This window comes from Oncorhynchus gorbuscha, linkage group LG24 (assembly GCF_021184085.1).
Source record: "Oncorhynchus gorbuscha isolate QuinsamMale2020 ecotype Even-year linkage group LG24, OgorEven_v1.0, whole genome shotgun sequence".
Classification (NCBI taxonomy): Eukaryota; Metazoa; Chordata; class Actinopteri; order Salmoniformes; family Salmonidae; genus Oncorhynchus; species Oncorhynchus gorbuscha.
The window spans coordinates 30260416-30281984 of record NC_060196.1 but is presented as its reverse complement, the minus strand read 5'-3'; the positions used below and the strand labels follow the sequence as shown (position 1 = coordinate 30281984).

The 21569-nt window shown below is 48.1% G+C and overlaps 1 protein-coding gene across 1 annotated transcript in view; it reads left to right on the top strand.

Moving 5' to 3' along the window:
* LOC124012206 (collagen alpha-1(V) chain-like) overlaps positions 1-21569 on the top strand; it is a 49445-nt gene that overhangs the window by 10750 nt on the left and 17126 nt on the right. Inside the window, exons 2-26 of the mRNA XM_046325683.1 lie at positions 133-294; positions 1204-1414; positions 2212-2374; positions 3439-3561; positions 9203-10318; positions 12090-12209; positions 13661-13867; positions 14810-14863; positions 15069-15110; positions 15212-15274; positions 15408-15482; positions 17288-17374; positions 17601-17657; positions 17843-17896; positions 18130-18183; positions 18461-18514; positions 18808-18861; positions 19132-19185; positions 19421-19465; positions 19649-19702; positions 20434-20478; positions 20615-20668; positions 20862-20906; positions 21205-21258; positions 21480-21524. Coding sequence (XP_046181639.1) covers positions 133-294; positions 1204-1414; positions 2212-2374; positions 3439-3561; positions 9203-10318; positions 12090-12209; positions 13661-13867; positions 14810-14863; positions 15069-15110; positions 15212-15274; positions 15408-15482; positions 17288-17374; positions 17601-17657; positions 17843-17896; positions 18130-18183; positions 18461-18514; positions 18808-18861; positions 19132-19185; positions 19421-19465; positions 19649-19702; positions 20434-20478; positions 20615-20668; positions 20862-20906; positions 21205-21258; positions 21480-21524 — 3092 coding nt within the window. The remainder of the gene's footprint in view (positions 1-132; positions 295-1203; positions 1415-2211; positions 2375-3438; positions 3562-9202; positions 10319-12089; positions 12210-13660; positions 13868-14809; positions 14864-15068; positions 15111-15211; positions 15275-15407; positions 15483-17287; positions 17375-17600; positions 17658-17842; positions 17897-18129; positions 18184-18460; positions 18515-18807; positions 18862-19131; positions 19186-19420; positions 19466-19648; positions 19703-20433; positions 20479-20614; positions 20669-20861; positions 20907-21204; positions 21259-21479; positions 21525-21569) is intronic.

The following is a 21569-nucleotide window of genomic DNA, read 5'->3' as shown; positions in this document are numbered from 1 at the left end:
ATTGGTTTCAATGTCAAAACTACTCTATATCATGATGGAGTCCATCCACGAAGATGTAACCAAGGCTCACGACCATAACTCCATGCGGTTTTTCAATTTATTAACCCTCTCCCGCTCGCCGTCTCTCCTCAGATCCAGTGGATGTGTTGCGGATGCTGCAGCTGCCCTCTCTCCCCGAGGGGGTGCGGAAGGTTCCAGGCTTCTGCACCTCCCGGCGCGCCGGTACCGCTGACCACGCCTACCGCATCTCAAAGAAGGCCCAGATCTCTGCCCCTACCAATCAGCTCTTCTCAGGTACCTCTATATCCATGTCTAACTGGGTCGTGTTCATTAGGCACCAAACGGATGAAAACAGACTGAAACAGGGATGGACTGCCTGTACTTTCCCAATAGGAAATGTTCATTTTTGTTTTTCGTGGCAAAACATTTCAGACGTCTTCCGATGCGTACGCTAATGAACACGACCCAGGCCTCAAATGAACTAAAGCTACAACATACCTCATCCCTCAGGTTGACTTGGGAAAGATGTGGTCGACATAACCTGTAAATAGGATTGCTGAAACAATGGAAACAGACTGGGGCACACAATTCATGCCTCGTGCATTCTGTGAATTAATTTTTTGTAATGTGTCATGATTGCTATTTGTGTCCCTTTTTTGTGTGCTGTTTCTTATCATTGTTGTTCGGCTTTAGGGTTTATTTTCGTCTTACAATTACCTTAAGGAGGTTAGTTGGACCATAACTTTGCAGCTTTAGTGCTAGATTGGTTTTGTGTTAGGCATATGATTATTTCGTGCAAGAGCATGTGAAATGTAAATGCCTTTGGAGGAGACGAAACACATTAAGAGCCAACTAACTACCGTCTGAGACCCTAAAGGGCGTTAGGATTGTAGCACTTCAGTGGTTGAAAGATACCCTGAAAAGTCAAAACGCTCATTTAAGCTCATTTTTTGTTTGTTTGGGTTCTTGATTTCTCTACACCCACCTGTCTGTTCACACTTTAGTCCTTCAAACCCTCGCTTTTAAATTCCAATAAAACACGCAACTGCTAGACAGCCCTAACTCTAAGAATTAATCTCATTAATCATCTGCCCATCCACTGTATCTAATATCCTTCTTCCCCCAATGCCTCCCCGTTCTCCCCTTTCTGCTTTACTCCTCCTTTCTTCTCTTCATGCCTCCTCCTCCCCCCGTCTCCCCCAGGTCGTTTCCCGGAGAACTTCTCCATCATGGCTCTGGTCAAGGCCCATGCGGGCCTCCAGGCCTTCCTGCTGTCCATCTACAGTGAGCAGGGTGTCCAGCAGCTGGGGGTGGAGCTGGGACGTTCCCCTGTCTTCCTGTACGAGGACCAGACCGGCAAGCCCGCGCCCGAGGACTACCCCCTCTTCAGTGGCGTCAACCTGGCCGACGGCAAGTCAGTAACAACACGTCCCGCGGCTCTGTGTGTGTGTGTGTGGTGTGTGTGTGTGTGTGGTGTGTGTGTGTGTGTGTGTGTGTGTGTGTGTGTGTGTGTGTGTGTGTGTGTGTGTGTGTGTGTGTGTGTGTGTGTGTGTGTGTGTGTGTGTGTGTGTGTGTGTGTGTGTGTGTGTGTGTGTGTGTGTGTGTGTGTGTGTGTGTGTGTGTGTGTGTGTGTGTCAGTGTTTCCATGCATGGTTGTTTTTGTTTCATACACACTACATCATCTGCGTATCTTCTTCATTAGTCAGATTTTGTAGGGTTGTTCTGAGATTTGACTCATTTTGCCTCAGTGTCCCAGAATGGTGGTTTTCAAACCTCTCCTCAAGGATTCCCAGACATTTTGCAATTTTGTTGTAGCCCTGAGCTCAGTCACTGATTCAACTGATCAATGGCTTGATAATTAGTGGACAAGTTGAACTTTGGTATGTTAGCTCTGGTATAGTTCAAATGTGTGGATCGGCCAGGGGTCCCAGAGGAGAGGTTTGAAAACCCCTGTCCCAGAACAGTCTGGCGTGAAGTCACACACACACACACACACACACACACACACACACACACACACACACACACACACACACACACACACACACACACACACACACACACACACACACACACACACACACACACACACACACACACACACACACACACACACACACGTGTAACTTAAACGGTGTATATTGGGGTTTCCTTTAAGCAACCCACACCAACACATTACACAGTTGTGCTTTACCTCCTCCCTGCCTGTAGGTGGCATCGCATCGCTATCTCTGTGTCGAAGAAGAACGTCACTCTGCTCCTGGACTGTAAGAAGCGCATGACCAGGGCCTTGCCCCGCAGCAAAAGCCCTGTGGTGGACACCAAGGGCATCACCGTGTTCGGAGCACGCCTGCTGGATGAGGAGGTCTTCCAGGTCAGAGGTCACACAGTCAGGCACTAGTCACCAGTACCATAGAGCTAAACACTGAGTGTACAAAACATTAGGAACAATCTTCCTAATTTTGAGTTGCACCCCCTTGAGTTGCCCTCAGAACAGCCTCAATTCGTCAGGTCATGGAGTCTACAAGGTGTCAAAAGTGTTCCACAAGGATGCTGGCCCATGTTGACTCCAATGCTTCCCACACTCGTGTCAAGTTGGCTGGGTATCGTTTGGGTGGTGGACCATTCTTGATACACACGGGAAACTGTTGAGCATGAAAAACCCAGCAGCGTTGCAGTTCTTGACACAAAACGGTGCGCCTGGCACCTACTACCATACCCCGTATAAAGGCACTTAAATATTTTGTCTTGCCCGTTCACCCTCTGAATAGCACACATACACAATCCATGTCTCAATTGTCACACGAATTAAAAATCCTTCTTTAACCTGTTTCCTCCCCTTCAACTACACTGATTGAAGTGGTTTTAACAAGTGACATCAATAAGGGATCGTAGCTTTCACCTGGATTCAGTCTGTCATGGAGAGAGCACGTGTTCCTAATGTTTTGTACACTCAGCGTACATGACACGAAATGCCATAGAGATATACATGTCCCAATGTTATTAGATTGCGCTTCCTTTTCTCGTCTCCTTCCTGAGAACTGACAGGGAGAAAAACGGAAGGTGGGTCTTACTTCCTACTTTGACCTATCGAGTTGTTACAGGTGTGTGGTCTTGAAGGAAAGGGGGCTGGGGAGTGTGAAGGCTACTGGGACAACGTTAACGGCTGTTGTGGCGGTACCATTTTTATTGAGGTGTTCAATCTGCTTCACTAAATAGGACACCGTGTTATGTCATTGCCAAGCTGAGCCACTCACATTGGCAGGATAACCAATATTCTTCCTTCGTCTTTATCTTCTTGTTTGTCCAACAAACACCTGATAAACCCCGGACGTCTTCAAAAGCAGCGGATCTGCTTTCAGCTCAGGAGCGGATTCCAATTCAATTACTCTTTCGTTTCAACGAGGTTTTCCGTTTGTTTTCCCCACTCCCACACAGGGTGATATCCAACAGCTGCTGATCGCATCCAACCCTCAAGCTGCTTATGACTTCTGTGAACACTACAGCCCCGACTGTGACTCCCCTCTACCCAAAACCCAGTCCCAGGACCCCAACACATACGTGAGTAGCGCGGCAAAACGCCGCATACACTGAACCTGTAACCTTGAAGTGAATTAGGATTCGCCATTACCCTGCTAAAGCCACAGCGGCTCTAAATTGCTCCACTGACTATCAACGCAGCTCACCACAGTCCATCCATGCAGCTCACCACAGTCCATCCATGCAGCTCACCACAGTCCATCCATGCAGCTCACCACAGTCCATCCATGCAGCTCACCACAGTCCATCCATGCAGCTCACCACAGTCCATCCATGCAGCTCACCACAGTCCATCCATGCAGCTCACCACAGTCCATCCATGCAGCTCACCACAGTCCTTCCATGCAGCTCACCACAGTCCATCCATGCAGCTCACCACAGTCCATCCATGCAGCTCACCACAGTCCATCCATGCAGCTCACCACAGTCCATCCATGCAGCTCACCACAGTCCATCCATGCAGCTCACCACAGTCCATCCATGCAGTCCAGCTACTTCAAGCATCACAACCACAGCATAAAACAACGTCGACCCACACAAGCTAATGCAGCAGAACACATTATAGCACGCTGCCGCCACCCTAAACCCAATAATCGCTGATATGGTGGCATGTCCACGCAAACTCCTCTGCTCACTAAAGGCGGTGAGGCCTCGTCATCCCCAGACATCGACCGCTCCAGGAAGTCATCAAAGTGCTGCTCTGTCCTCTCGCTTTGTGAATTTGTATCTATCCACTTTCCACCTCACCTACGTGTGTTCTGAGGGAATTCAATGAAAAGAGAGCCCTTTTTTTGTTAAACCACTACAAAACCACACACAATAAAAACAATGCTGTTGCACTTCAGTAATACAGGAAAACTGATGAGAAACTAAGCAAAAGTCAAGTCAGGTCAAATTGAGTTTCTCATTTGTTTGGGTTTGTTGAAATCCTGAGCCAAGACGTATTGCAATAAAGACACAAGCGTTGCATCACAGTTGATTTGAACTCAACTTGATTACAATGTTTTTTTTTAGAACAAAATGGAAGACAGAGAGGTTGGGGAAAGAGGATGATACAACCAGCTTCTCTACTCTTCGTCATTTCATTTCATGACTATGGAGAAGCTTCATGACTATCACAGCCGTTTTAGAAATGCTGCTGAAATGAGTGCTGTGTGGTTTTCTTCGTTGCGTTTGTTTTCTCATTCATCTAGACCCTCCATGTGTCTCCATTACAAGCGCTCCGGACATTAATCGACACATGGAGGCCTAATGAATCGAAAAACATTGCTTTTTATTTACTTTTCCAATCAATGCACTCATCCCCACCATTACCCCCCCCCCCCACTCTCTCCTTTCATGCACTCCTCTCCCCCCTCTACCTTTCTCTCCCTTTCAAACTCACTCTTCGCCCCTCCTGTCCTCCATTCCTCTGCCTGTGTGACTCTCTTGCCCACACCCCCATCTCTCTCAGTACTTTGATGAGGAGCAAGATGACCGTGAGTAACTCTATTATTATGGGGGAACAACAGACCCCCCCCTCTGTCCACCTCCCCCTTCCCCCAACCAGGTGGTAAAGAGGGAGGAAGAGAATCAAAATAGAGGGAAAGGAGGGAGAGATAGAGGCACAGAGAAAGAGGTATGAAGGCAAAGATAGGTTTCAGGCTCAGTACATGAAAATAGAATGACATCATTTTTGTACATCATTTTGTACATTTTTTGCAAAGAAAGGAATGTCCGACTGTAAGAAATCCCTTATAGTATTGTGAAAGTTTAGGCCGTCATGCCTCTCTTCCCTGTCACTCTATTTCTCCTCTCTAATGCTGCCCTTCTCATGATGTCCTTCACACGACCACTCATCCACTTACATCACCTCGTTTCACCTCACCTATCACATTGAATTAACATTGTGTTATTAATGTTGCAGGAATGTCATTTACATGTTGTCATGGTGGTATATATGAGGATGTGTAGGTATGTTTACAATGGTGGGGCACTGGGGGTTCAGGTACAGCACACACACTGCCCCTCTCTCCCTTATTCTCTGGCCACACTGCCCCTCTCTCCCTTAATCTCTGGGCACACTGCCCCTCTCTCCCTTAATCTCTGGCCACACTGCCCCTCTCTCCCTTAATCTCTGGGCACACTGCCCCTCTCTCCCTTATTTTCTGGGCACACTGCCCCTCTCTCCCTTATTGTCTGGCCACACTGCCCCTCTCTCCCTTATTCTCTGGCCACACTGCCCCTCTCTCCCTTAATCTCTGGGCACACTGCCCCTCTCTCCCTTAATCTCTGGGCACACTGCCCCTCTCTCCCTTATTTTCTGGGCACACTGCCCCTCTCTCCCTTAATCTCTGGGCACACTGCCCCTCTCTCCCTTATTCTCTGGCCACACTGCCCCTCTCTCCCTTATTCTCTGGCCACACTGCCCCTCTCTCCCTTATTCTCTGGCCACACTGCCCCTCTCTCCCTTATTCTCTGGGCACACTGCCCCTCTCTCCCTTAATCTCTGGCCACACTGCCCCTCTCTCCCTTAATCTCTGGGCACACTGCCCCTCTCTCCCTTATTCTCTGGCCACACTGCCCCTCTCTCCCTTATTCTCTGGCCACACTGCCCCTCTCTCCCTTAATCTCTGGGCATACTGCCCCTCTCTCCCTTATTCTCTGGGCACACTGCCCCTCTCTCCCTTATTCTCTGGGCACACTGCCCCTCTCTCCCTTATTCTCTGGCCACACTGCCCCTCTCTCCCTTATTCTCTGGCCACACTGCCCCTCTCTCCCTTATTCTCTGGGCACACTGCCCCTCTCTCCCTTATTCTCTGGCCACACTGCCCCTCTCTCCCTTATTCTCTGGCCACACTGCCCCTCTCTCCCTTAATCTCTGGCCACACTGCCCCTCTCTCCCTTATTCTCTGGCCACACTGCCCCTCTCTCCCTTAATCTCTGGCCACACTGCCCCTCTCTCCCTTAATCTCTGGGCACACTGCCCCTCTCTCCCTTAATCTCTGGCCACACTGCCCCTCTCTCCCTTAATCTCTGGGCACACTGCCCCTCTCTCCCTTATTTTCTGGGCACACTGCCCCTCTCTCCCTTATTCTCTGGCCACACTGCCCCTCTCTCCCTTATTCTCTGGCCACACTGCCCCTCTCTCCCTTAATCTCTGGGCACACTGCCCCTCTCTCCCTTAATCTCTGGGCACACTGCCCCTCTCTCCCTTATTTTCTGGACACACTGCCCCTCTCTCCCTTAATCTCTGGGCACACTGCCCCTCTCTCCCTTATTCTCTGGCCACACTGCCCCTCTCTCCCTTATTCTCTGGCCACACTGCCCTCCTCTCCCTTATTCTCTGGCCACACTGCCCCTCTCTCCCTTATTCTCTGGGCACACTGCCCCTCTCTCCCTTAATCTCTGGCCACACTGCCCCTCTCTCCCTTAATCTCTGGGCACACTGCCCCTCTCTCCCTTATTCTCTGGCCACACTGCCCCTCTCTCCCTTATTCTCTGGCCACACTGCCCCTCTCTCCCTTAATCTCTGGGCACACTGCCCCTCTCTCCCTTAATCTCTGGGCCTGCCCCTCTCCCTTATTCTCTGGGCACACTGCCCCTCTCTCCCTTATTCTCTGGGCACACTGCCCCTCTCTCCCTTATTCTCTGGCCACACTGCCCCTCTCTCCCTTATTCTCTGGCCACACTGCCCCTCTCTCCCTTATTCTCTGGGCACACTGCCCCTCTCTCCCTTATTCTCTGGCCACACTGCCCCTCTCTCCCTTATTCTCTGGCCACACTGCCCCTCTCTCCCTTAATCTCTGGCCACACTGCCCCTCTCTCCCTTATTCTCTGGCCACACTGCCCCTCTCTCCCTTATTCTCTGGCCACACTCTGCCCCTCTCTCCCTTATTCTCTGGCCACACTGGGCCTCTCTCCCTTATTCTCTGGCCACACTCTGCCCCTCTCTCCCTTATTCTCTGGCCACACTCTGCCCCTCTCTCCCTTATTCTCTGGCCACACTCTGCCCCTCTCTCCCTTATTCTCTGACCACACTGCCCCTCTCTCCCTTATTCTCTGGCCACACTGCCCCTCTCTCCCTTATTCTCTGGCCACACTGCCCCTCTCTCCCTTATTCTCTGGCCACACTGCCCCTCTCTCCCTTATTCTCTGGCCACACTGCCCCTCTCTCCCTTATTCTCTGGCCACACTGCCCCTCTCTCCCTTATTCTCTGGCCACACTGGGTCGGACCAACTGCCAAGAGAAGGAAGGAAAATTAATGAATACAAAACAATGGGCAATATATTTTGATATCATTTTTTTGCCATTTGCTCATATGATTATTACCCTCAACTTGGAAATAACAACTTAATGCAGTACATGTTTTGTGCCAAAATAAGCATTAAAGGTAGACTCAGTGATAGTGTCATATCCCGGAGTCTGAGTCTCAGTTTAAGCAAATTCTTATGACAAAACAATAGAGCATTTGTATAAAATGACTAGTTGAGGATTGAGAGGGATTATTCGACTCAGGCAGCAGTGGGTGAGAAAGGGCTGCTGTGCATCAGGTGTGTCTGTATAAACGTGTCATTGGCATGTCTGTTTCATTATGGGATTAACAACTGCATTTCTGCTTGTATGTATAAAGGTCACCGCATGCGTCCACATATTTGACTGTGTTATCGGTCTACCTGTCGTTCGGTCAATTTAAGGTCTCAATGAGTCTGTCTACGAGTCTAAATATGCCCGTCTGCCCATTTTGTCTGTGAATCTCTCTGTCTCGGTTTCACTGCCTGTCTAAATACTTGTGTTTGTTAATGTCCTTTTTTATGCTATATTATCCCTTTGTTGTCAATATCTCATTATGTGTAATATACATGTTTCCCATAGCATGTCCAATGAGCTATTCTCTACATATATACATACAAACTGTACATATTTTTGTATTTGCCTTTCATTTGAATATATCTGTTCCCATCTGTGTATTTTCTTCATCTAGTCACGATATCAGATCACGCTCCAGTCAAACTAACTTTTGCGCAGTGCTGCTGCTTCTCTGTGGCTATGAGCTCACAGCTCTCTTGCAGTTGGACGGCTCAGTGCATCAGAGGCTTCTCAGTGTGTCCTTGGCTACAGCTTTACCTGACCGTTGTATCCCCAGTGCCTCCGCCAGCCACAGGTTCCAGTTTTCATTAGCACAGAGATGCTGCTTTTTTAAATCTGGAGAATGGCATTACTGGAGAGATCAGCATCCATCAGCACTGTGCGTGCTGAGTATTAGGCTACACGCTGTATTACATTGACTGCCAAAAGATCCTTCTACACGGACCCCTGTTGTAATTTGAGCGTTGCCGTTGGCAAATAACTACATTCCTACCCTGTTCCGATTAGTCAAGGTTTCAATTGGCTATAAAATGCTTATTTCCCATCTTTCCTGTGCTACAAAGTATTTTTTTATAGGTGCCCACTTTCTGCTGTATCCAGTAATGCCAGAACATTCTCAGTTAATCACCCAAGCCTAAGCCATCTTTAAATCATTGTCTCAAAACATCCACCCTTGTCTTTCTCTCTCCATCTATCCATCCCTTGTCCCTTCATCCCCTCCCACCCCCAATGTATCTCTCTACCTCTCCTCTCTCAACACCCACCCACCCTCACAAACTACAACACAACACAACCAATGTGCATAAACGACAGAAGGATGCCAATGGCAATGCTGACAAACGCAAACCTGTAGTAGTTAAGGCTGTAAAACCTGTAGTAGTTAAGGCGGCAAAACCTGTAGTAGTTAAGGCGGCAAAACCCGTAGTAGTTAAGGCTGTAAAACCTGTAGTAAAGGCTGCAAAACCTGTAGTAAAGGCTGCAAAACCTGTAGTAAAGGCGGCCAAACCTGTAGAAGTTAAGGCGACAAAACCTGTAGTAGTTAAGGCAGCAAAACCTGTAGTAGTTAAGGCTGCAAAACCTGTAGTAGTTAAGGCTGCAAAACCTGTAGTAGTTAAGGCGGCAAAACCTGCCCCATCCAAACCTGCGAAAGCAGAGATTGCCAAGCTTGAGGCCAAAGCTGCCGCACCTGCCACAGCCAAACTAGCTCAAACCGAACCTGCTGCCACCAAGCCCACCAAAGCCAAGCCTTCCCCGGCCAAACAAGCCAAAGCCAAACCAACTGCAATTGAAGTCCTCCTGGCCAAGATCAAACCCACTGCAGTCACACCAGTGGTCAAGCCCACACCTGCCACAAAAAATGGCGGTGGGAAAAATGTCAATGGCAAGCCTGTAGTAGAGAAGAAACTAAATGGTAATTCCAGGGTCAATGGCAATGCCCAACCTGTAGTTGAGAAGAAAGTAAAAGGTGAGGCCAAAGTTAATGGCAACGGTAAAACTGCTGAGGATAAGAAAGTTAATGGTGATGGGAAAAGGGTCAGTTACAGAAACGCTAATGTCAACGGTGTAGGGGCAGCCAAACCTGGAACCACTAAAGCCCCGACAGAAAGAAAAGTCACCAAAGTTCAAATAGACAAAACTGTGGTCAGCAAAGTGAAACCAGCAAAACCAGAAACCGAAGTCAAAGTTAAAGTAGTAAAAACGGAGATCACTAAAGCCAAACCAACAGAGTCGGTCGTCATCAAAGTTCCTCCCTTCCCCAAACCTGCGCCAAAGAATGAGCTGCCAGAGAAAACCAAGGTGGCGCTTGATGTAAATAACATCAAATCGATGACCCAAAAAATGCCTCCCTTTGGCAAGACTGCACTCAGTGGCACCGTCGTCCCTGTGCCGGGAAAACCAAAGAAGAAACCGGGCAACGGTTATCAACAGGTACAAACAAAGAGCCCGTGGTGGCAGTCCAGAGCTGTATCTTCCACCTCTCCCATCTGGGAACCAGGTCGTTCTCCATCCAGATTTTACTGCAAATGTCCGTTCAACAAGCAGACTTGAAGTGTCTGCTTAAAACGGATAATAGTTTTAGTGCCAAGTTTTAGGTCTAAGACTTTTTTTCCCACAGACACATTTGGTGCGCAGAGAATATTTTTTTTCACACAACGATTACATACCTTCACCATGGGTATATTACTTACATAGATTACAGTAATACTACAAAGCTGTGACTTATTTGTTTCATAGTCATATCTATAGAATAACTACCTGATTTATACTTCTTGTCTAAATTATACATATCATCATTTACAAATCTTGGATTTACAAATCTATAAAGCTAAAAGATGCAGAGTTTGACGGTTTTGTAGCTGAAACCCCCCGAACCACTATAGAATTTAGTGTAAAACCTAGGTGGTGGACAACCTGGACCTCAGAAAGGAAGTTGGCCCATATCAACCTGGACCCTCTCTTCCGTTTATATATCTATATGATGGTGAGAACCTATATGATATAGCGGTGTAACAGACTGTCATATTGACGCATGGCTACCTGTACAGTCTCCTCTCCGTTTCCTTACAAACTCTCCTTCAAAGCTCCTGAAACTCCGAATCTGTTCTCAACGTTCACACAAGGCCTGTTGTCTTCTTTTTTGTGTGTTTTTTAAATGTTTAAATCATGAAATAATAACGAGTGGTGCGCTAATCAAGTGAATGAGCTGTGTGCATGTCTTTCTTACACGGAAAATTGTAGACAGGAAAACGTACGTACCCACACAATCTGCAGACCGCACAACAACATGTTTCCCATTTCTCTCTGTCTTTTCTTCTCTTCACAACGTGTGTTCACTCAAAGACTGGGGTCCTTGTCCTGCTCATATTTGAGTTAAATATGATTGAAGCAGTCTCACAGAAATGAAGCACGCTAAACATGCTTAGGTATCAGTTCAACAGTTCAACTAGACCTCTGGCTCGATTACCATTCACATGGGTGAGTATGTTAATGTAATGAAGCGCTTAGATGGTTTCTCAACAAACAAAAAAGGTGAAATGTTCGAAACCATATGTATTCCAATTCTCAGATAAGTGTTGAAAACGAGTAAGTATTTACTTATTGCGAATACCTCTGGAACTAGTTGAACTTGTTCTGTGAGGCTGCTTTTTGTGGTACAAACTTTCCCCCGTGTCTCTGGTCCGTCCCACTTCACGGCGGAGACCGAACAAAATATGCATCCACTATTAATAACAGTGATCTTCGATTCTCACCGGGATTTGTCAAGTTTGAGGCCTTCTCTAACCTTCTGACATCGGCAGAAGAGCAGACTTGGCCTCATGAACCTGTCATGGCATTGTGGCTTTCTTTTGACAGTCGAATTTGTTCGGGGAATTCAAGAAAGACATTTCAGCATGGACAGTTGATCTCGATGATTTCCTAAATCGTGCGGATGGCAACATTTATAGTCGTCAAGAATGTCTTTCTTACTCAAAGTGTATTTTCTACGCTTTGAAAACATGTTTTGCCAGAGAACTCGTTGGCAAAACTCGTTGTTTGTCTTTTTACCTGACAAACATCCCCTGTAAATGTGTCTCGTCCCTTCTTTAAACACATCCGTCATGATCCTGACCATCTTTAAGCTAACCACCCTTTCTCCTTCAAACCTGCCTACCTCCAACTTGGTCCCCCCCCCCCACCTCTTCTTGAACTGACCAATCAGGATGTAGAAACGGCAAATTCTGAGGCTGGCCACACCCCTACAGAGTCGGATTATTATTATGAGGAGGCGGTCCTACAGCCAGAGAGTGAGGTGATTGGACAAGAAGCGACCACTGGCCAGGTAAACCGCACATAGCGAAACAGTGGGAGAAGGCCATCACACTAGTTCAAAAGACTCCCCAGCTAAAGTTATGCACATATTCGTTACTATTATATACTTCCTATTAATTTCTATGTGGAGGTGAGCCCAGCCATCCAGTAGTTTAACAAAGTAGTGTACCAAGTTGTCGCGTACTATGACAATCCTAACCAAACATTGCCACCATTGCTATGAGACATGCCACACTTTTTCAAAGAGGAATGCACCACATTCATTTTGGCCTATCAAACATTTTCATGTGGCTCTCATTTCCCCTAAACCCAAGATCATTTTTAGTTCTCATATCAAGATTCTATTTGATAACACACTTCGTCTTGAAATGAGAACAAAAACCTTGAGAAAATGGGAGTCGCATAAGAATATTTGATATACACAACAAAGGAATGGATATCGTGCATTCTCGTTTGACAGCATATCTAACTGCATTTTGAGAGGGAATTATAGTGGCTATCCTCAGCCCTATCAGCCTGAATGTGACTCTTTCCTCACAGTTCTGTTTTATGTCCTCTTTATTTTAAAGGAATATATTCTTTCATTATCATCTTCAAAGAAATGGTAAAACATTGGAAAAATGTTCATTTGAATTAGATTTTTGTTTTCTTCTTTTTCAAAATAAATAGGTTACTTTATTTCAATAGCCAGCATTCTATTCAGTCATTTTTTTTTATCTATATAACCAATGTCGGATCTTTTACAAAATGTTTTACATATCCAGCAGTGGTAAGTTGAATAGATAAAATAACGTATTACTAGCTTTGCAAAATAGCAGCAGCTTTTGTTTTCACAAAGTGGGGTGCTTCACCTCATTGTGTGTTTGTGTCAGTGAGTCTTAAAAACTAAACTATTATGCTGTATGACCTATTAGGGTATTGCTAGCCCACAATTATTCTACTTTCTTTTCTATAACTCAATCATTAGACACAAACACACAAGCTGGTGAAAAACCATAAAAGCTTTGGTGGAAACATGCCATTATCGTAAGCCTACATGTGTAAGAGATGATGGCCTCAGAAAGACCAGGAGGCCCTTAAATGAATTCATGAAGCCTTAAGCTTTCCATGCTTTGGTGAGGAAATTACCTGAAGAACTGGCTGTTCTTTTGATGTCCACCAGGTGTCACTGTGCTCTATGTCCCTTTGTCAGTGTATGTGTTACGCAAAAGGTAAGACTTACCACGCTCTCTGCCGTCTCCTTTTCTCCCGGTATCTCTCTGCTTCTTCATCTGTCATTCACTGTCATCCTTTTCCCTCTATTGACATTACTGTCACTTTACTTTTCATCAATATCTTGGATTTCTTTTCGATCATCCTCTTCGTCCTCCTCTCTTTCTCTTCCTATCCCTTCTCTCTTTCTCCATCGCTCCTATTTTTTCTCTTCTTTGGCACCTCCATTCCGTCATCGCTCTGCCCCAGGTGGAGGGAACGTTGGTGGCAGAGGAGGTAGAGTTGGCCAAGGCAGGGGGTGAGGTCGAGGCCTTTACTGAGGAGGAGTATGTGACCGGAGACCTGGGCATGAAGGAATACGATTATTCCTACAAGGACTACAACGAGCCCCTGGCCGAGGGAGAGACCGGGGGCAACATGGGCCCCGCCCTGTCCGCTGTGACAGACGAGGGAGGCGTAAGTCACTCCGCTTCCACTAAGTCTTGATTTCAATCCTAACAGGATGTGAAATATGATTTGTGTATACTCGGCGTATACTCTACTTAGTATGCATACACAAAGAGGTACTAAAGGCGCAGCAAATGATCTGGCTTGGATCTCATTTGTTTTTAATGCCTCTCTATGTGTATGGCTTGATTTGGACTTGCTATTAAGCTTGAGGTTATAGGTCGACCCTGAGGGAAGGATGCCCTGAAGACTTTTTTTGTGAGAAAAGTTGGCGCCCAACGAGGGGCTGGACTTACTTACATGATTTGTTTCTACACTTGTAGACACTGTGGTCTCTTTAGACTACTCTTACGATTAGAATACTTCAGACATAAAAACAGGTGAACTTTATTGCTTCTACAACCTTGTAAAAAGCAATATTTTTCAGGCAATCATTTTATGATTCAAACCCACTCTGTTCGTTTTGCCTTTAGTAGTAAAGACCCCCGGTATATATTATGTCTGCACTGAATGTATCTCTCATTAACACTATGTTGGTATTATCAACCCAGCACACATCATTTGCAGGTATGTCTCCTGTAACTTGATTACGATCCATTCATTTATTCAGCTTGATAAGGAGCTACAAAATGTCCTATGTAACGATGCCATTGAGAAATGGTTAACCGTTTAAATAGTCCCCTTGCTTTTACAAACGCTACAACAGCTCATTTCGCCAAGGGTCGTGCCATAGAACAATTTTGAGCTACCTTTGGGTCACGTGTGAACCAACTGTCCACATGTCGTTGCTTTTATGACTATGTCCCACCTCTATGATTATTTCTACCTCGCTCTGTTGGCTGCACGTCACGCCGGCAGGTTTGACCAAAGCTCTTGGTGGAGTGTGTGTCGGGTCTGTAGGCATATGCATTGACTGTGCTGTATTGTGGGTTACATGTGTGTTTTCCTCAGGCCTCAGTGAGCGCCGTAAAAGGCGAGAAGGGAGAGCCTGCTGTCCTTGAGCCTGTGAGTTGCCATTCACGTTGTCGTTGAGTTATTCTAGCTACTCCCGTGCACTGTGACCTCCCCATCTACAGGGGGCACCACCATAAGCTTCACAAGAAGCAGTTTAGCGTTCCATTTGGGATTTCTATGGGAAGAATTAGCAACGTCTAACATTTTAAATGCCACCCCCTCTCTCACACTCTCCGTGTTTTTGCGTTCTTCACAGGGCATGTTGATTGAGGGACCTCCGGGACCAGAGGGACAGGCAGTAAGTGCACTTCGTCCGCCTCTTTCTACTGAATTGTGACTGGTAGAATAGAACACCTTTACTTACCGTACTCGCCCCACCATCCTCTCCTTCTCTCTTAGGGTCTCCCAGGACCTAATGGCCCATCTGGCCCTCCTGGCTCTGTCGGTGATCCTGGCGAGAGGGTGAGTCTTAATCTTTATATTTATGTCTGTGGTTCTGATAAAGTTCTATTTTCTATCTGGGTTTGTCAATTGTTGAGATGTAGTTGTCTTGTTGTGGAGGCTGACTGGGCTGTGCTGGTTTCTCCTCCTGTAGGGCCTCCCTGGAAAGGCTGGTATCGCTGGTGCCGATGGGGTGCCAGGCCCTCCTGGAACGTCCGTCATGCTGCCCGTGAGTGCCCTCCTGTCAATCGTCTCCAAGACCCACCCTTACATCACCTCCTGACCTCTGTTTCTGTTTTCTCTCATCGACCCTTCGATCCTCCCTCCCATCCTCCCTCGATCCTCCCTCCCATCCTCCCTCCCATCCTCCCTCCCATCCTCCCTCGATCCTCCCTCCCATCCTCCCTCCCATCCTCCCTCGATCCTCCCTCCCATCCTCCCTCCCATCCTCCCTCGATCCTCCCTCCCATCCTCCCTCGATCCTCCCTCCCATCCTCCCTCGATCCTCCCTCCCATCCTCCCTCGATCCTCCCTCCCATCCCTCATCCTCCCATCCTCCCTCAATCCTCCCTCCCATCCTCCCTCCCATCCTCCCTCCATCCTCCCCGATCCTCCTCCCATCCTCCCTCCCCCATCCTCCCTCCCATCCTCCCTCGATCCTCCCCCTCCCTCGATCCTCCCTCCCATCCTCCCTCCCCCTCCCATCCTCCCTCCCATCCTCCCTCCTCCCTCCCATCCTCCCTCCGATCCCTCTCCCATCCCCTCCCATCCTCCCTCGATCCTCCCTCCCATCCTCCCCATCCTCCCTCGATCCTCCCTCCCATCCTCCCTCCCATCCTCCCTCGATCCTCCCTCCCATCCTCCCTCCGATCCTCCCTCCCATCCTCCCTCCCATCCTCCCCGATCCTCCCTCCCATCCTCCCTCGATCCTCCCTCCCATCCTCCCCCCATCCTCCCCTCGATCCTCCCTCCCATCCTCCCTCCCATCCTCCCTCGATCCTCCCTCCCATCCTCCCAATCCTCCCTCCCATCCTCCCTCCCATCCTCCCTCCGATCCGATCCTCCCTCCCATCCTCCTCCCTCCCATCCTCCCTCCCATCCACCTCTCTCCTCCGATCCTTCCTCCCATCCTCCCTCCCATCCTCCCCTCCCATCCTCCCTCCCATCCTCCCTCCCATCCTCCCTCGATCCTCCCCCTTTCATCCTCCCTCCCATCCTCCCCTCCCATCTTCCCTCCGATCCTCCCTCGATCCTCCCTCCCATCCTCCCTCGATCCTCCCTCCCATCCTCCCTCGATCCTCCCTCCCATCCTCCCTCCCATCCTCCCTCGATCCTCCCTCCCATCCTCCCTCGATCCCCTCCCATCCTCCCTCCCCTCCTCCCTCCCATCCTCCCCCCCTCCCTCCCATCCTCCCTCGATCCTCCCTCCCATCCTCCTCCCCCTCCCATCCTCCCTCCCAACCTCCCTCCCATCCTCCCTCCCATCCCCTCCCTCGATCCTCCCTCCCATCCTCCCCCGATCCTCCCTCCCATCCTCCCTCGATCCCCTCCCTCCCATCCTCCCCGATCCTCCCTCGATCCTCCCTCCCTCCCTCCCACCTCCCCTCCCTCGATCCTCCCTCCCATCCTCCCATCCTCCCTCCGATTCTCCCTCCGATCCTCCCTCCCATCCTCCCTCCCATCCTCCCTCCCATCCTCCGATCCTCCCTCCCATCCTCCCTCCCATCCTCCCCGATCCTCCCTCCCATCCTCCCTCCCATCCTCCCCGATCCTCCCTCCCATCCTCCCTCCCATCCTCCCGATCCTCCCTCCCATCCTCCCGATCCTCCCTCCCATCCTCCCTCGATCCTCCCTCCCATCCTCCTCCCATCCTCCCATCCTCCCTCCCATCCTCCCTCCGATCCTCCCTCCCATCCTCCCTCCCATCCTCCCTCCCATCCTCCCTCCCTCCACCTCAGTATTATTTACTCCTCCTATTAAGGACAATGGGTTGAAGATGTTGTATTTGGTGACCATTTCTTCCCCTCTCTGTAGTTCCGTTTCGGAAGCAGTGGAGGTGACAAGGGTCCCATGGTCTCAGCGCAGGAAGCCCAGGCTCAGGCCATTCTGTCTCAGGCCAGGGTGAGTGATGAGAGGTTAACACTGTCCGTCCCACTGGTTTATCACACAGCTTTAGCGCGCTCGACAAAACACCCCAAAATGATTTAACAAACACAACATCAGGACAACATGCAGGTTGAACGCAACCTTCTTTAAGAGGTTCTCATGTTGTTCTTCAGCGTGTGTTCAAGAATGGTCTGAGTAATGGGTAAGTGCTGACATCTTGTTTGTTTCTCCTTTCTCCTAGCTGGCTCTGAAGGGACCACCCGGACCAATGGGCTACACTGGACGCACAGGACCCCTGGTGTGTACCGTCACCCTTCCTCCATCGCATTTCCTTCATTCACAATCCAACGATGTGCCAGAATATTGACCATATACTGACGGTCCCCCAGATCGTCAAGGAGATGAAGGAAACAGAGTGGCTGGGCTATTCGATGGACGTCTGTGTGTTCCTCCGCAGTAATGATGGTTTCTGTTCTATCTCAGGGTACCCCTGGAAGTGCTGGGCTGAAGGGTGAAGGTGGGGATCCTGGACCTCAGGTAAAGAGATATCCCAGAACCACGTCCGTGGACCTCTTTCCCCTTGTCTGGCTCTGACCCCAGACGGGGTTTATGTAGGTTCCTTTACACCACTGTAGTGCTGGTCAGTTCCAAAGAGACGGTTGTCTTTCCTCAACTGTAAAGTGGACGTAGAGACTGTTTCTCTGTATGTGTTTATTATTGATACTCAATTCAGACAGGCATTCATCACAGACATCTATTTTGTTCTTCAGGGCCCCAGAGGACCACAGGGTTTGAGCGGACCTCCCGGCAAATCAGGACGAAGAGTAAGTGAGCGCCGTCTGATCCCCGTGACCGTCTTTACGGATGCGGCCGAAACGGCAGCCTATTCCGGATGCGCCCTGGTCAAAAGTAGTGCACTACGTAGGGAATAAGGTGCCCTTTCGGATGCACTCTATGACGACGTTCCAATGTTGATACGTGCATACTGCTTGTATGCGTGCCAGTACATTACTTCCCGCGAAGTGGTGGGCTATGTCTACAGCCATGCAGATTAGATTCTGTGACAGAAGTTGTGAACGCTGTGGTTCCCTCTCTCCTCAGGGTCGTGCTGGAGCTGATGGAGCCAGGGGCATGCCAGGAGAGGGTGGGCCTAAGGCAAGCTCTCAGCTGCTAGTTTTGTTGTAAACATCATTTGTGTCTTTTCTTCCCAATTCTGTTTCTTATGATCACACATTTCTCTATAACTGTCTGTGTGGTCATCACTTTGCATGTGTGCTGCTTTTTAAACATGGTTCAGGTCACATTTGATATTTTTCCGTTCTCAGTGTGGATTGTATGTGACTCAGACTTCCCAACTGTGTCTCGAACATGCCGCGGTATTGTGTTGTTGCTACTGTGTTCTAATTAGTTTTCTCCGCCACCTTACACGACGTGTCTGTCTCTGGCAGGGTGACCGCGGTTTCGATGGCCTGCCTGGATTGCCTGGGGACAAAGGACACAGGGTGAGTTCAAGGTCAAAGGTCAACACATCACACCACCGTAGAAATATAGTAGAGGACTCATCAAAGAGAGGTTTATTATCAAATGAATGGAAATCATCAAGGGATTGGGAGAACCAACCAACTCGGTCTGGATCTATTGTGACTCAAGATTATGAACCAGGAAGGAGGATCCTGTCCAATCAAATCAAAGAAAACAGAGTGAAATAGATGTGTGGTTAAGCATGCTGTTGTTTAATTTGTTTTCCCTCCCTCTCTGTTCCACCATTCTAGGGTGATACCGGAGGATTGGGACCCCAAGGAGGTCCTGGAGAGGACGGAGAGAGGGTAAGTAGTTTGGCGTAACATCAGACATTGACCTATCAGTACCATGTCCCCATAGAGATCCGTACAACTCCGAGTCTATCAGCCAGAACTACAGTGGCCACTTAACCTATAACTTCACACACTGAGTTTACCTTCATTTTTAATGTGATCCCGTTTATCTGTCAAAACTCCTTCCTCCTTCCTCACATTCTGTCTCTGTCATTCACCTTTGTCTGCCTGTGTCTGTTGTTCCCAGGGAGACGACGGAGACATCGGACCCAGAGGACTTCCAGGTGAACCAGTGAGTGTGTTTCTGATGCTACCGTTGACATTGGCTCCTTCCTCACTACCGTCACCATTCCATGTTTTTGGGTGTATTATGTTCGTTTATAGCGACTAGCTGTTTTAGCTTGCTTGTTATTGACCAGTTCCAGGCTCCTTCTCTCTGCGTTAAGTCAACGTGTTGATTTGCTCTTGTCTTTAGGGACCTCGTGGTTTGCTCGGTCCTAAAGGTCCGAACGGAATCTCCGGACCTCCTGTACGTACACACATTGGTGCACCACACTGGAATGTCAGGTTCACTCATAAAACCACTTGGCTGTGAAGCTACACTGCAGAAAGTCACATCTAAGCAAGCCTAAATATCTTATAGAGTGATAATTAACTTAACATTTGTGTTATTTTCTTATTTTTTTTGTAACAAACTCAATTATCTAACATCATTGGTAGATCATTTTGCTTATTTTAACCTACAAAAGGCTTAATACAAGTAATGTGTCTTATTTCAAGATAAAACAAAATATATTTTATATTAATTGTAGTATTAAGTTAAATATCTTGAAATAAGATCAATTACTAGTATTAAGCCTTTTTTTAGGTTAAAATACGCAAAATATTATGCAAAATTATGCTAATGACAGTGCCCCTTAAAACATTACCATGACCAAGCAAACCCTGCACTGGGATAGTTTCACTATCTCCCAGAATGACTCCTCTATCCTCATACTACCCCTGGAAGTACTAAACACCCCTAAAGAAGGCAACTATATGACCTGGAACCACAGTGGAACAGTGCCAGTAGACCACATCACCCTCATGCCAGTCCCTAAAACGGCCCTACAGTATAGGGTCGTGTTCATCTCACTTGTACACATCTAGACAGTCATTTTGTCGCAGGCTATTTAAGGTCATGTGTGTTGTTTACCCTGAATTGATAACTAGCAATCTTTTCTATTTATTCAATGTGTTATTTTCTTTTTCCTCTCTCAGGGTGTGCGTGGAAACGACGGGCCCCACGGTCCTAAAGGAAACCTGGTCAGTGACAGTGAATATTTTTTCCGTCCTTTTGTCCTCGGTGGACATATTGGTGTATTCCCATTGAGAGCAAACGATTCTTAAAGTCTCAAACCATCTATTCTCTCTTCCTCCTCACTCCCCTTTTCTCTCTCAGGGTCCCCAAGGAGAGCCAGGCCCCCCAGGGCAGCAGGGTACCTCAGGAACACAGGTGAGAGACGCCGCAGAGCAGGGGCCACGTCATTGGGGACAGATTTTAGCCAATTGAAACACTTGAAAAGAACTCGTTATACTATTCTAATTTTCTTCTCCTTACAATGATGTAGGGTTACAACTATAATCTGTGGTATTGCCCCAATCTGATCTCTGACCAGATCTGACCGTATGACATGTGATTGTTTCAGGGAATGCCAGGACCACAGGGAGCCCATGGGCCCCCAGGAGAAAAGGTAAGAGAACAGAGTGATCCATGACTGTGGTGTGTATAATTACTACGTTACGAACCTCCATAAAGATATTCAGTGTCCGACGGGCTTAACTTTTGTCTCCATAACTGACACCACCAGTGCAACGCCATGGCGCATCCTATTCAGAATAGGAATTTAGCCAGGAACGATTAAGGAGACAGAATATCTAATTTTGAAGGTGTATCGTTTACTTTGTTTCTTAGTTGATGACAATGTTGTTGTCGGTATTGTCGTCAGTAAGCCGGTCAGCTCACGCCTTTCCTCTCATCTCCTCTCCCAGGGCCCCACAGGGAAACCCGGTCTGCCAGGCATGTCCGGAGCCGACGGCCCCCCTGTAAGTCCCAATCTCACTGGTTTATATTGGACTCATCAGTACCGTATGTTATAATGGAACAATGAAAACGTTACTGGTGATCTGCGGTCGTTTTAACTTGAGATGAAAGCACTTTATTGCCTTTTCATGGAACACAGTGGTAAGAATAAGTGATCAGCACATGTTGAATTGAAGTTGCCCTCGTGCCTCTCTTGACCTCTGCTACTCTCTTCCCCTCACAGGGTCACCCAGGAAAGGAGGGACCTGTTGGCACCAAAGGAAACCAGGTGAGTTCCTCTAGTCATCTTTCTCCTGCAAAGTATTCATAGAAT